The sequence below is a fragment of the Daldinia caldariorum genome (genome assembly GCF_022478825.1).
Source record: "Daldinia caldariorum strain CBS 122874 unplaced genomic scaffold F4812scaffold_11, whole genome shotgun sequence".
Lineage (NCBI taxonomy): Eukaryota > Fungi > Ascomycota > Sordariomycetes > Xylariales > Hypoxylaceae > Daldinia > Daldinia caldariorum.
In genome coordinates, this window is record NW_025953047.1 from 172,081 (window position 1) to 188,272 (window position 16,192).

The 16,192-nt window shown below is 31.7% G+C and overlaps 4 protein-coding genes across 4 annotated transcripts; 2 read left to right on the plus strand and 2 right to left on the minus strand.

Annotated features, from left to right (window-relative positions):
• Positions 1–8,437: 8,437 nt before the first annotated feature.
• Positions 8,438–11,633, plus strand: F4812DRAFT_432342 (nucleoside phosphatase family-domain-containing protein). The gene is made up of 2 exons (XM_047934517.1): positions 8,438–9,131; positions 9,203–11,633. The coding sequence occupies exons 1-2, from the start codon at positions 9,119–9,121 to the stop codon at positions 11,269–11,271; spliced, it is 2,082 nt and encodes a 693-aa protein (XP_047788971.1). The 5' UTR covers positions 8,438–9,118; the 3' UTR covers positions 11,272–11,633.
• Positions 11,607–13,324, minus strand: F4812DRAFT_432344 (uncharacterized protein). The gene has a single exon (XM_047934518.1). It carries the CDS (start codon positions 12,896–12,898, stop codon positions 12,161–12,163), a length of 738 nt encoding a protein of 245 aa, XP_047788972.1. The 5' UTR covers positions 12,899–13,324; the 3' UTR covers positions 11,607–12,160.
• A 76-nt stretch (positions 13,325–13,400) lies between these two features.
• On the plus strand, positions 13,401–15,216 carry F4812DRAFT_60989 (NUDIX hydrolase domain-like protein). The gene is made up of 3 exons (XM_047939237.1): positions 13,401–13,844; positions 13,901–13,960; positions 14,025–15,216. Exons 2-3 carry the CDS (start codon positions 13,914–13,916, stop codon positions 14,971–14,973), a joined length of 996 nt encoding a protein of 331 aa, XP_047788973.1. The 5' UTR covers positions 13,401–13,844; positions 13,901–13,913; the 3' UTR covers positions 14,974–15,216.
• On the minus strand, positions 14,984–15,977 carry F4812DRAFT_432347 (DNA-directed RNA polymerases I). The gene is made up of 2 exons (XM_047934519.1): positions 15,473–15,977; positions 14,984–15,348 (listed from the first exon to the last, which is right to left on the minus strand). The coding sequence occupies exons 1-2, from the start codon at positions 15,814–15,816 to the stop codon at positions 15,243–15,245; spliced, it is 450 nt and encodes a 149-aa protein (XP_047788974.1). The 5' UTR covers positions 15,817–15,977; the 3' UTR covers positions 14,984–15,242.
• Positions 15,978–16,192: the final 215 nt, after the last annotated feature.

The window sequence follows — 16,192 nt, forward strand, 5'->3', positions numbered from 1 at the left end:
CGATGCCTTTAAAACATTAAATAAAAGGGAGAATTATAAGATATTTAAGAATTATCATATATTTAAATATTTATTTACGTTTTTTTAATTATTAATTTAAATTTTATATTTAATTTATATAAGGGGAAGGATTTTAAGCTTTTTTAATAAATATTTTTAATATTTTATTAATATTTAACTTATATTATTATTATTTACTTAAAATTAAAATCTTTATTATTATATTTTAATAAATTTAAATATAAGTTTATTATATTTTAATAGTTTTTTAATTAATATTATTATTAGTTAAATATGGTATAAATATTAATAATAACGTTTTTTTATTTATTTAAATTAATTATAACTTATTTAAAATATTTATTAAACAAATTCCTTAAAAATTAATTTTTAATAAAAATTAATTAAGTAAGATAATATAATAAACTTAATGTATTACCTTTTAATTACGTATTAAAATTTATTAATAATATAATCCCCATTAAAATTAAGTTTTAAGTTAGATCCTTTAAAAAAGAGGTAAAAGAAACTATAAAAACTATTAATAAAAAAAAGGAAAAAGCCCTAATTTAGGGAAAGTAAATTAATCTTTTGAGAAATAGATTTTAAAATATATACGAGGATTATAAGAAACTTAAAAATAAGTTCGAAGTTTTTAAAAAAAAATTAACTGAATTTAAGATTAAAAAAAACAACGATTTAAATGACGATCCTAATAATAACTTTAATAAGGACCTTAATCCATAATTTATAAAATAATAAAAATTTATAATCCCGTTATTAATAAATTAAGGATTTAAACCTTTATTACTATTTAAATATAATAATATTACGGATATAAAAGCTTGACTTAATGTAGTTAAATTTTATTTAGCTTTTTATTAAGGTAATTTCATTAAGGATAAATATAAGATTTTAATTATATATTAATATTTAAAAAGTAATGCTTTTAAATAGTTTTAACCTATTATAAATAATTACTTTAATAATATTTAAGAAGAAATAAAAAAATCTCAATATATTTTTAATAAATATTTTAACTTTAAAGATAAAATACGATTAATATTCGGTAATTTATTTAAGAAAAAAGATGTTTATAAAGTTATTTAAAACTTTAAATAAATTAAAAGAGCCTCGAAGTACGTTATTAAGTTTAAATAATTTGTAATAATTGCTTAACTTTTTGAAAATATTTAATTTAATTATTTTTATAAAGGATTAGTTATATAAATCAAAAATAAAATCTTTAAGAAGAAAAAACCCTAGTATATTAATAAGTATATTAAATAAGCTATTATTTATAATAAAAGGTTATATAAAAGGTTTTAAGAAAAAAAGATTAAGAAATTTACTTTTATTTATATTAAGAAAGAAATTAAAGAGATTAATTTTAATACAATTAAAATAAAGAAATTTAAAAAAGATATAATTAAAGTTAAGTATTATAACTGTAATAAGATAGGTTATATATTTAAAAACTATAAAGTACTTTATAAGTAGCTTAAAGTATTAAAAGGACGGTTTAAACCTTAAATTGTAAAAGTAATATCTTTAGGAGTATTTAATATTCAAGTTTTTTAAATTACTTTAAATATTGAGAATTATATTATTATTAATAATTATTATTTTTAAGAAAATATTTATAAATATAATAAATGGGACTGTTTATATTATTTAAATAATAAAAAAAAAAAATAAGAAATTAGTTAATATTTTAATTATTTTTATTAATTATAAAAACAGAAAGAGGATAAAATATAGACGAAAATTGCTTATAAAGGATATTTAATTATATTAAAAGATAATGTGATTATAATTTAAAGGAATAAATATTTATTATAATTATTAAAGATAATTTAAAAAATAAGTTTTGGATTATAATTTATATAAATAATTATAATAAAAATAAGTTTTATAAAATTATAAAATTTATAAATGAATAGGAAATTGTAATAAGGTAATAAAAATATAAATAGCTTTTTTACGAATTTAATAAAATGGAATAATAGGTAATAAGTTAATAAATATATAATAATAGTATTATTAATACGGATTTAAAATAATGTTACGAACCAACAGGCAACGAAGCCATACCCAGTATGGAAGCGGGGATGTCAACCAACGCCTTTTCGGTTGAACCTCGGATAATTGGATCTCAGGACCCTTATGGATCTCATGGATCTCATGAGATCCCTCGATCGAGGAGATCCACAAGATCCACGATAATCCTAAGAACAAGAGGACAAAGAGGGAGGTCTACGAGATATTTAAGACCATCATGTATCTAGACACTCATTTACATTTCCTTAGCTATCAATCTAAGCCTTATATCTAACCCATATAAGGGGAAGGACTCCAAGCCTTCCTGACGAACGCTTTCAACGTTTTATTGACACTTGACCCGTATCGCTACTGTTTACCCAAAATCAAGACCCCTGTTACTACACTCTAACGGACCTGAGTGTAGGTTCGTCACAAATAATTAATTAAAAACGATTGCGTTTAAATTTAAAAGCGAATTGTTAAACGAGAAAAGAAAGAAAATCGAGAATTTTATATATTCTTAATGAATTAAGCAGTTTTAATCCTTTTTATTATAACCCTTATTTAATTATAAAAATTAGAAATATAGTATTTCCCGGTCGTTAAAGGATTACGAGAACGATAAGTAATATATGTAAAAGGAAAGTCTATTGCCGTTACTATTAATAAATATTTTAAGACATAAGGAAAAAAGGTATTAACTACTTGAGCCGACCTTAAGGCTGCGGAAATTAATATCCCAAGAATAATATATACTTTATAAAAAGTTACTAGAATTAAACGCTTTTTAAATATAAATAGATAGCTTCTTATCTTTAACATTAAAAAACCTAATCCAAGATTAGAAGCTTACGTACATAACCTTTAATAAAACCTAAAATATAAAAAATATTATAAATTATTTTAAATATTATATCTTTATAATTGTTATTAAATATATAATTTGGTTAAAGAAAATATTAAATTTTAACTTAAATTAATTAAAGGGCATTTACTTATATATTAATATAAAAATATTAATAAAGTTCAAATCGAGTTTAAATTAACTTTTTTAAAAAGTATATAAGTAAATAATATGGTTTTTAACATTGTTTTTTTAACTGAAAATAAGTTTAAAACTTATATATATTAAGAAAAAACGTGGGAAAATTGTGATTAATATAAATGCGAAATGTATATAATTTATAAATTTATTATTTTAAAAAAATATATAAACTAATACAAAGACTTAAAGGTATTTAATAAGGTTTTAATAGAACTTATTAAAAAATAATAAAGGTAATTTAATAAGAAAAACGTTAATAAGGAAAATGTTTTATTAAATTTTAATGCGATTTAAGTTATTAATAATTATTTATATGTTATGGTAAAATAGGAGGATTAAAAGTTTTAAATATTAATTAATTGTAAATATTTAATTAATAAATATTTAATTAATTATTAAAAAAAGGAATTATTATATTAAGGATTAGCGATTAATGGATAATTAATTAGATATAATAAAGGATAAATTAAGTAAAAAATTATGAATTTTTTAATCCGGATTTAATAAAAAAACTATTTAGTTTTTTTTAATATTATGGATATTTAATATAATATGGTTTTAGGAAAACCTTAATTAAAAGTTAATAATTTTAAAATAAATTAGTAGAAAAATATTATTAAGTGATTATTAATAGAGTTAAGTACGGAAAGTTATAAACTTAAGTATTAAAAAAAGGTTAATTTAAATAAATTTAATACAGTAATAAAAAAGCATATATTTACGGCTTTTAAAAAAGCTTATAAAATAATACCTTTATATATGTTATAACTTGTAAAATTAATTAAAGAAATAAAATAATAAAAAACGATAAAAGGAAAAATTAAAGTAATATATAATAGATTTATTAACGTATTTAAAAAATATTAAAAGAAATATTTAAAATTATTTACTGAAAAACCGAATACTAATATAAGAGTTTTAAATTATGGATTTTATAATTATAAAATAAATCTTAAAAAAGGATAATTACTTAAGTTAAATAAAGTATATTTATTAAGTGTAAATAAATAAAAGATATTAGTAAAAATTATTAAACGAAAATTTGAAAAAAGATATATATAAAAATTAAATTTATTAATAAAAAGTTTAATCTTTTTAATATTTAAGAAAAATAGAGATGGAATATTAAAATTAAATGATAATAAAAATATAATATATTAAAATATATACGATTATTAATATTTTAACTTTATTATTAAATAAAATAGTTATTTTTTACTTAATATTAACGGTTTAATAAAAATGATAAGGAATATAAAATAATTTATAACGTTAAACCTTAAAAAGGTATTTTATTTAATTTGGATAGTTAAAAGTGATAAATGGAAAATAGTAATACGAATCCCTTTTAGTTATTATAAATGTTTAATTATATTATTTGAATTTATAAATGCGTTAGTAACATTTTAAAGAATAATCGAAATTATATTATAGAAATTTTTAAGAAAAACGGTTTTTATTTACTTAAATAATATCTTAATTTTCTCTAAAACTTTTAATTAATACGAAAAATATGTAAATAAAATATTAAAAGCCTTAAATAAAGTTAATTTATTAATAAACTTAAAGAAAAGTAAATTTTATATGTAAAAGATCAATTATTTAAAATATATAATTACGCTTAAATAAATTAAAATATAAGATTTAAAAATTATAATAATATAAAATTAACTAATATTAAATAATATTATTATTATATGATAATTCCACGGATTTGTTAATTATAGTAAATAATTAATAAAAGATTTTAGTAAAATTATAAATTTTATTATAGTTATTATACGGGGAAAAGAAAGAACTTTTTAATAGACGTTAAAAATAAATAAGGCTTTTAAAGAAATATAAAAAGCTATTATTAATGATTTAGTAATGAAATTACCTAAGCCAAACCAGTTAAAACGAATTTATATAAATGGATTAAATGCAGTTATGGGTGCAATCTTGGAACAACTTAAAGACGATAGGATATGGCATTTAGTGGTATATTTATTTAAGATTTTTAAAGGAGTTCAGATACGATATTAAACTTACAATAAGGAATTACTTATTATTGTTATAATATTTAAAGAATGGAGATACTGGCTTAATAGAATTAAAAAATTAGTTATAATATTATCCAATTATAATAATTTTAAAACGCTAATAATTATTTAGAAACTGAGACTTAAGGTCCAAAAATAAGTAAAATACTTTAATAATTTCAACTTTAAAATAATTTATATTATAGGAAAAGTAAATATATAAGTAAATGTACTTAATAAACCTAATAACGTTAGCACGAAAAATATAATAAAGGAAAAAATAGTACTTATATTAAATAAATAAAAAGTACTTGTTTTATTAATATTATATTTTATAAAAAAGGATAATATTTAAATAATATATATTTAAAAGGTATTATTAGTAAAAGAATTACCTCCAGATATTAGAACAGGAAAAGAAATAGTTATTTATTTAAGTAAAATATATGTATTAAAAACCTTATAATATAAGTTCGTTAAAAAATATTACGAATATTTATTATATAAATATTAAGGAATTTTTTAAATTATATAACAAATTATAAGAAATTATAATTTCTTAGGATTATTTAAAGTAATTAAAAAAGTAATTAACGATTGTAATATGTGTAATAAAACGAAAGTAATTAGATATAAGTTATACAAGCTTATGTAACCTACGGAAATCCCGGACAAAGCTTGGAAAATTATTGTATAAAATTTTATTATTAAGTTATTATTATTAAAAAAACTTATAATTAATATATTATATAATAATATATAAGTAATAGTTAATAAATTAATAAAATATAAATATTTTATATTATATAAAGAATTTAATACAGTTAAAAACTTAATTTATACATTTTTTAAATACGTAATTAGTAAATACGGATTATTAAAATATATTATTTTAAATAAAAATAAGTTATTTATATTTAAATTTTAAATTAATTTAATAATAAAAATAAGTGTAAAATAGAAATTGTTAATAGTATACCACTTATAATCAAATAAATAAATAAAGCGTTTAAATTAAATATTAAAATAGTATTTTTATATATATATTAATAAAATATAAAATAATTAAATAAAATTATTATTATAAATAGAAATTGCATATAATAACTTTATAAATAAAGATATAAAAATGTTTCCATTTAAAGTAAATATTAGTTATAATTTTATTATTATAAAATTAATTAATATAAAAGAAATATTTGTCTTTAAAGTAAAAGTTATAACAAAATAAATTATTATTATGTAAAAATATCTAATAAATAAACTTAGATTTTTATAAATAAAAATAAAAAAATATAACAATTAATATAAAATCGAAGGACTAATCTTTAAGAAGGGAAATAAGGTTTATTTACTATAACGAAATATTAAAATTAAAAAATTAAATAATAAATTAAATTATAAAAAACTTAAACCGTTTAAAATTAAAAAAGTTATTTTAGAAATTAATTATAAATTATTATTATTAATAAAAACGAAATTATATTTAATATTTTATATTTCTTTATTAAAAAAAGTACCCGAAAATGTATTAATATAAATTATTTTAAACGTTAAAGCCGATTAAAAATATAAAGTTAAAAAAATATTAAACTTTAAACAATTTAAGAATTAAATTAAATATTTAATTAAATAAAAGGATTATTTATTAAAAGAAAATACGTAAGAATTAATTAAGTACTTTAAAAACGTCTAAAAGTTTATAAAGGTGTTTTATTAAAAAAATCCTAATTGTTTACAAATAATAACGGATTTATTCTTAAATTAAAATTATTCTAAAAAGTAGCGGCCCCGTTAAGGTTACCCCCAAAAGAATTAAAGGGCTTAAACGGATTAATTTAACCAACTTAATTAACTTAATTAATCTAATTAAAAGCACTTGGATCCGTAATTTCTTTTTTATATTTTAAATAATTTAACTTTTTTTTATATTAAAAGATATAAAAGGCTTTATCCTTAATAATATTTTTTTAATGCCTTAAATAATAAAGGAAATTTAAGTACTTATTAATTTTTTTTTAAAAAAATGACATCCTTTTCTAATATTTCCGGAACTCCTTATTTAACTTAATTAACTTATTTTTAACCTTATTACGTTCTTTTTTTAAACGAAGAAACTTAAAAGTAAAATAGTTAATAAAATTTGCTTTTATTACGTTACAATTAGTACGATTTATTTGTTAGATATAATAATTATAAGATAAAAAATTAATTATAAAGAAATATAATATTTTTTCAAAATAATTATAATTTAAATACGATATTTTAAAAAGATTAAAGGTTTTAATATAAATAGTATAAAATTTAAGAATTTAACATTAATTTAAGTAATAAGCTTTAATAAATAACTTAAAAATGCACTTTAATATTATTATAATTAATTAATTTAATAAAAATAAAAAAATAAAATAAGGGAACTTATTAAATTAAAATTTTCGAGGATAAAGAATATAAAAGAAAGAAAATAATATTACGAATTAATATCCATTAGAAAATGTATTAATTTAAGTAATAAAAGCGGGAATGTCCTAAAGGAACGGATAAATCCCAGTTATGGATTAACTTTTATATAATTTAATTAATTTAATTAATTTAACTAATTTAATTAAATTAATTAAATTATCTAAATTAACCATATTGCGATGCTTTTAAAATATTAGGTAAAAAAAAGGACTATAAGATATTTAAAAACTATTATATATTTAAACATTTATTTACATTTTTTTAATTATTAATCTAAATTTTATATTTAATTTATATAAGAAAAAAAACTTTAAACTTTTTTAATAAACATTTTTAACATTTTATTAACATTTGACTCATATTACTATTATTTACCTAAAATCAAAACCCTTATTACTATATTTTAACGGACTTAAGTGTAAGTTCGTCACACATAAATATTTTTTATTTAAGTTTTTTATATTAAAAAATAATAATAAATATATTAAAATTAATTAAATTTTATAATTTTAATTTTAATTAATTATTTAAATATTTATATTTTTAATTTTTAATTATTTTTCTTTTATTTTTTTTTATTATTAATTTTAATAATAATTTTAAAAGTAAAAATAATTATTTAAAAAAAATATAATTATTATTTTAAAAATAAAAAATTTTTTTATTATATAAAAATTATAAAATTTATATAAAATTAAAATTAAAACTTAAAAATATAAGTATCGTTATAACATTTTAAGTAATTACGATTACCACGAAGCAAATCTATTGGTCATATTATTTTAATTAGCCCTATTATCCCAGTCCAAAAAAAGAAATTAAACTCCAGCCCCATGCTCTATTTTGTCGGATGTTCCAGCAGCACCATTCTTTTATTGCTCAATCTGTCATCCAAATACACTGGAACCCGTCCCAAATAATCCACCATCTTTTGGGTATCTGAAGATTGTCTCTCGTTCAACAAACTCGATAATAAACTTGTCAAGTTTATGCTACACGCACACGCATACGCACACGCACACACACACACATACACATTCACATTCACCTACTGGCGTCTTACACTCGCTTGTTTTTACCTACTCACCTCATTTATTATTCAAACCCAATTTTCAATTCTTCTTCTTTCGCTAGTTAACTTAAAACCCCCCTATGTCTTGTATTCTTGTATCTCATCACTATCGCATCGTCTTGTACCCATACCCCCTTTAAACCTACCTAATCAACCTAATCAGCGACTACTTACTACTTTTTATTATCGATGCTATTTTGACGCAGAATCCAGAACGCGTAATTGAAACCAACCTTGAAACCAACCAAACCAACCATATCATACCATACCGCACTGTAATCATATCATTAGCCTCACGCCCTTTCGTCGCATTCAACTTACCTTACCTTACCTAACCAAGACATATTAGAGAGATATGCTTCGATATTGACGCTCCACAACTTTCACCAGCGCGACAAAAATATCGCATCCATTTGCGCATATACGAACATCTTGTCTTGAGCTTGCCTTCTTAATTCCCTTAGCTTCATCGTTATGGGGAAGAGATGTAAGCAACCCACTCCAACCTATTATACAATCCGCATCGCAACATTGCTGACGACAGTCGCTTCAAATTAGGGCGATGGGGTGTTATTCTGGACGCCGGTTCCTCCGGGACACGTTTACATATATATCGATGGCTAGATCCTACAAAAGCGCTCAAGGAAGCCTCTATTCAAGAATTACATAGCTTGCCTAATATCGTTACTAAAGACAAGTGGACAAAAAAGATAAGACCGGGAATTTCAACCTTTGGTGACCATCCAGAAGACGTCGGACCCGAACATCTCCAAGAACTAGTTGAACGAGCACTGGATGTTATCCCCGACGATAAACATGCTGATACACCGATATTCCTCATGGCCACCGCTGGCATGCGTTTATTACCTCCTACCCAACAGAGAGCTGTCGTAACGGAGACATGTTCCTACTTCCGCGCCAACACCCGATTCTTGCTTCCTGATTGCGATACCCATATTCAAGTTATCCCAGGCGAGACCGAAGGTTTATACGGTTGGATAGCGGCCAATTATCTATTGGGAGGCTTCGATGATCCTGAAGGGCATGCTCATGGGAAGAATCACCACACCTACGGCTTTCTAGACATGGGCGGTGCTTCGGCCCAGATTGCTTTCGCTCCAAATAGTACTGTAGCCGAAGAACACGGGAACGATCTCAAGTTATTACGGCTACGGAGTTTAAATGGCGATCCTAAGGAATATAAGGTGTTTACATCGACTTGGCTTGGGTTTGGTGTCAATCAGGCCCGCGAGCGCTACGTTAACGCTTTGGTCGACGAATTCTTGATCGATGGAGAGCATGAAGTACCCGACCCTTGTCTGCCTAGAGGATTGCGAACCAATGAAAAGGGCGAGATCATTAAGGGGAACTCAAAAGAGCTGGAGCTAGTTGGCACAGGCGAATTCGACGAGTGTTTACGGAGGACGAAACCGTTGCTAGGAAAGGACATGCCATGCGAAGACAAGCCTTGCTTATTCAACGGCCAGCACGTCCCGCCCATCGATTTCGATGTAAATCACTTCGTTGGGGTTTCTGAATATTGGCATACTACGCACGGCGTGTTCGCGAGTAAAGACGATGACACAGCTTACGATTTCAACACATACCAAAAGAAGGTATTGGAATTTTGCAGCCAACGTTGGGAAGATATAGAATCGAATATCGAGGCCCGAAAGAAGGATCATGGAAAGGAAGCGCAAGAAGCCTGTTTCAAGGCGTCTTGGCTTATTAGTGTCCTGCATGAGGGTATTGGCGTGCCGAGATATGGCATAGAGCACACACCGACTCCAGGGATCAATGTTACGAAAGCAATCGGGGAGGCTGCCAAAGAGAAGGGGTTCCTACACCCGTTCCAGGCCGCTGACGAAGTTGACAACATTGAGATCAGCTGGACGCTAGGAAAGATGGTACTCTATGCAGCTGGTCAAATTCCACCAAAAGACAACTATCGCCTCCCCGTTGGGTTCGGAAGCAACGTGAAAGGTATTCCTTCGGATTTCCAATACGCTGGATCTAGCTTTAATGTGTCTTCGGCAATCGATGAGGAGGAGGATTGGGGCGATACGGCGGAGGATCTGATAGACCATGCGAAATCGAAGTCGGCGTCTGGATTCTTTTTCTTCCTGCTGGTTTTCCTGTTTCTCGCATTTTTGCTTCGAAAGCGAGACAGACGGATGCGGCTCTATGGTAAAGTCAACAAGATACTACGCCGTCGTCGACGCCCAGGCAGCCCTCGCAAACTCAGCCTCGGTCTCTCAACTATCACTCACAAACTATTCGGCCATAAGCCTTATAACTATGAGAGGGTTCTCGAAGAAGGCGATGCTAGTCAGTTCGAACTAGGTGAAGCCTCGTCAGATGAAGGCGATAACTCCGATAGCAGTGTGGGAGGATCAAGAGTCGGCCGATCGTCGGGGCTGGCTACACCAAAGCTTAATGTCGAGTCCTTTGACGACATTAAAAAGCATCCGCATCCCGGAAGTGCGCTTGATCGGTCTGGACTGGTGGTCAGGACAGAAAGTCGCGAGAGGCTGTTTCCACAAATGCTAACAGCCGGGCGGAGAAGTCGAACGGGCAGTCCGACAAGGCTTAAGAGCCCACTAATGAGCCCGTTGACAGAGGATTGATAAAGCTGTATATTCTATTCTTTTTATCCTCCTTGGGCAATCAACTTTTGCATTGTTTAGGCTGTACACTCCTTATATGGCTTACAGGTTTCGGAGCTTACCAGGAATCGTGTTAACATAGGAAAGGAGTTCCGGGCGGTTGGGCGGATTTATGTATTATGCCTGAGACGGGCCTCGATTATACGTGTTGACGAGTGGACGCATCTTGGGTTCTTAGTAGATACCTTCATAGCAGCCCAGTACGTTTGTTGTTGTTGCATACGGCGGCGGTAGTTATCGCTATTCATACACAGCTAGGTAGCTAAGCTGTACGGATGGTCATGCGTGATCATGCCATTGATTTATATATATTGTTCATCTCACTTTATAGATGGAAATCTCGTGCATCGTGAACTTTCAATGTTATAGACTTTTAGTCCTCTAGGCCCCAGATGGTCCTATACAGGTAGCCCTACCTAATGCAATAGCTCCTTCTATTCCCAGATCATTCGTCTATATAACTTGGAGTTGGACATGCCATCGACCGCCCTTCTCTTTTGATAAACTCTGAGCTTTATTTTCAACACCCTGACTCGGCTTGGTCCTCCCAGAAGGCGAATAGGATTGTAGCAGACATCATGAGTGGCCCATATGCATAAGCTCGCTATCCGTTCCTCACTCTTTTTCTCCCCTGCTAATCTCCGTACTTCTCTCTCTTAACCTATATAGCAGAGCCCTGCCTTGTGCCAGGCAGTATGCATAATACCCAAATTCACCATTCCCAGAAACACTTTTCTTCTGTGGGTTTTAGTTTTCAACCAGCCCAGCAACCAAAATCCCTCAGAATAACCCAGACTTGCTTAGGTAGGGAGATACTTTTAAAAAATGGTATCGTGTATCAACCAAGCAATCAATCCTGCTCCCTCTCGAGAAACGTCGGGTCGTTCCGGACCTTGTTCTCGAACTTGCGCCACCACTCCTGGAAGGCCTTGAGGGGAACCACCTCGACGCCCTCGGCGCCTACTTTCCCGCTGTAGCTCGCGAGGAAGTTGAACGCGTTCTTGATTATGCGCTGCGCTAGCACCAGCGTCGACGTCTGTCCTTGCCCTTGCCCCTGCTGCGACGTGTCCCCGTTGCTGTTGTTGTTGTTGGAAGAATGTAGCTGTTGGATGCGCTCGGCTACCGAGGCGGCGTCTTCGACGCTGATGCCGATGACTACGCCATCCGGGGAATTGGGACCAGTAGTCGTAGTAGTAGTATTAGAAGCAGAAGTAGAAGAAGTAGAAGTAGAAGTAGTGGTAGTGGCATTAGGGGAGGGAGGAGACAGCTTAAACATGGCGCTCTCCTTGCCGGGCCCCACGCCGCCGAGGAACTTGAAGTTGGGCTCCTCGCGGCCGGTGGCGAGGGCGGTGGGGTTCAGGGCGGCGTAGATGGCGGCGGCGGTGCCTTCGGGGAGGGCGACGCCGGGGAGGAGGAAGACGGCGAGGTGGGCGAAGGGTTTGGGGGAGGGGTTCTCGGGGGAGGGGGCCGGGTGCGGGATCGCGTAGAGGAAGGACGTCGGGCTCGGCTGGGACGAGGGGATCGTTATGAGCGGTTGGCCTGCCGGGATGAGGCCGAAGAGCGGTTGGGTCGCTTGTTGTTGCGCCATTGCGTCTTTTTCTCTTTTTCTTCTTCTAATAATTCGTATTATGCTATGTTCTACTTTGCGTTCTACTATTTTCAGTTCTCCCCCCCCGGAGTCTTAGGTAGGTTAGGTAAGTAGGTATACCGGTAGCAATTCGATTTCGATTTCGATTTGAATCAAGGATGGATTTTAATACTTTTTTTTCCCCGATCAATTGTGTCGTTTTCGTACAATGGCTTTAATCCAGGGAGCTTTCGAAGCTGGGACTGGGACTGGGACTGGGACAGACCAGTAGCTTGTTTGGTGGAGAGAAGAACAAAAAAGAACTGGCGATATGGTACTGGAAGCTTCAAAAAGGTACTTTGGTACCTGCTAATTTCGACGTCATGGCGGCGTGTGGTGTGGAGGGGTAGAAGATTGGGAAAATGCGCTAAGACTTATGCGAAATGCACATACCTGGTATTACATTAGGTACGTGCCTTCCAGATCCAAGATGAGGGTGAGACCTACCTACCTAGACCTATAACGTACATGCAGATAGCGAAGTAGCGGCCCAAAGCATAAGCTAATCTACTCGGTTGTCACCGGCTGTCGCTGCTTGTTACTAGGTTTGCTATTCAAGACACGTTATTGGACCTCATTTATTTAAACAACCTCTCATTAGTTACCTAGCATCAAAGTCTTCAAAGACATGTTAAAGTGTCTGACTGGTCTCACAAGGCACCAGGCAGCAAGCAAATTTACCGCAAAGAAATCTAGATATCATCTGCAACTTGAATCTCTTATAAAAAGACCACGAGCGAATCATCGCTATTCTTTTCGTCCTTCTTTTCGGCGGAACAGAGCAGAGCATTTCTCACCACAACTTCGGAATACCTACAAATTCGAAGCTGCCAATATTCGACCCAGCTCTATCTTACATACAAAATACTCAAATATCCTCTCTAGAGCTCACAGCTCCGCCACATCCGTATCAAACATACACCAAACCCTCAGGAGGTTAAGGGGTTCTAAACCCATTCCTAGTGCAGCGAACGAGATGCCGGGCCCAATGAGTAACCTCGACATCATAAAGGAGGCTGATGCGTAAGTCGAAGCCTCTCTCTTATATAAAGATATAAAGAATGAGAGACTAGAACTGAGTGCCCAGTTTTCCTTACCCAGACAAGGAGCCTGACGCGTACAAGGCTCTTACCGAGACCTTATACACGTTGGTCTGGAAGGATGGACAGCCCCTTGGTTATATGCTCGATTCTGTTGTTAAGCAGCTTCTTGCTACGCCGGAGGAGATCCGTGGACCCATAACCGTCGATGAAACTCGGCGCACGGTGCGTGCTTTTGAGCTGCCAACAGAAGCCGAAAGAACTGCGCTTGTAGCTCGATTAATGCAGTATTGGCGGGAAAACCATACCTTTGATATACTCAGGGGATGGAGAGACGAGTTATGGCCTGTCTATGGCAGTAATGACGAAGTCTTATACAGCGCCGAGCGCAGTGGAACGGGCCTATTAGGAATCATGCGCTACGGAGTACATATGACAGCTTATGTCAAGGATGAGACAGCGAGCTACGGTATGAAGATTCTGGTGGCTCAACGGGCGGCTAATAAGTCTACGTATCCGAGCATGTTGGACAACTCCGTAGCAGGAGGTCTTATGACTGGTGAAGACCCGTTCGAGTGTATAATCCGAGAAGCGGACGAGGAAGCGGATTTACCCGAAACTCTTATGCGCGAGAGGGCCAAGTTTACCGGAATGGTCACATATATCTACATCACAGACGAACGGGCAGGTGGTGAAGCTGGTCAGATTTATCCCGAGACCCAGTGGGTCTACGATATCGAGCTACCTACAGACTTTGCCCCTACGCCCAAGGACGGTGAGGTAGCGGGCTTTTACATGTGGACGGTCGAAGAGGTACAAGAGAAACTCGCCCAAGGGAAGTTCAAGCCGAACTGCGCTCTCGTCCTGGTTGATTTCTTCATCCGCCACAAGATCCTGACGCCGGAGAACGAGCCTGATTATGACGAGATCGTTAAACGGTTACATCGCAAACTACCTTTCCCAGGCCCCCACCAAGTTGGTTCATCGATCGCATAAAAGCACTCCCTGATTGCGCCTCTCTAATTTTTTGAATACCCCACCAGCGATCTAAATATCGTCAAAGCAGCACGACTTACTACTAAAATAGATAGCCTTAGTTCATGAATTTGGCCGCAACCAGCGTCCATTGGTATCTCAAGCGTAGCTGTAATATGCTAACATCCATCTTCTCTGCATTTCGGCTTTTGAAGTATTACTCTTATTAACTCCTGAATCAGCCGTGGTCTCGCTAATGGGCGAGAAAAAAAGTTTCACGTAACGGTAGCTTATTTCTTGACCAGGAGGTAGGTGTTGTCGACGCGCAACGGCGTTAGCTTCTTGTATGGTCCCTCCAGCATCATTAATAGGCCGCCAAACGAGATGTACGCGCGACTATGGCCATATTAGTACCATTCGGGGCCAAGCAAAAAAAAAAGCAGCAAATACCAGAATCAAGTAGTAACAAAGGGAAAAAAAAAGGCAAGGCTGAAGAAATTAAAAGATTCAAATCGCATACATGGTCTGACCATCAACACCGTCCTCAAACTTGTAGATCTTGCCGTGGCACACGTAGTCGTACATATCGGCGAGGGAAGACTCGTTGCGAACGTGACGCCATCCCTTCTCTTCCTCCTCGTCCTTGGTGCCGTCGAGCGACAGGCTAGTAGCCAGCACGACCTCGATGTTACTGCCGACGCGGAGGGGGAACAGCTCGATGTTGATGTCGAGCTGCATGGTCGTCAGGTTGTCGGTCGACGTGCCGCTGATGCGCGCGACGCGGTCGTACTTGGACTGGTCGTAGGCCGTCACCGTGAAGGTATCTTCGAAGAGCTGCGCGTCGCCCGCTGCGAGGTTCGACATCTTGAAGGAGGAGGCTTCGGTGTTGTTGGGATATTGTTGGGATGTTGTCGTGTTGAACAATTAATTAAAATATGTCCAAGGTAGGTAGAGGTGCCTATCAAGTTTTCGGCGCGGCGCTGCTTTCTTTTTTTTCTTTTTCCCAAATGGGCTTTAAAGGTTGGAATTCCGCCGTTGACGTGGGGTGCCCACTGAAAGCGGTGAAAGGCTTTGATTTACAGGGGACTTCTTGCGGCTCTGCTTAGGCGCTAAAAGCAGTACATTAGGTTACCTTAGGTACCTAGAGGTACCTAAACCTAAGAGGGCGTTTGTGACGTAGTAACACTTTTTGTGACGCACGAAACTGATGGGATACCTTGTACATACTAAGAGGTACATA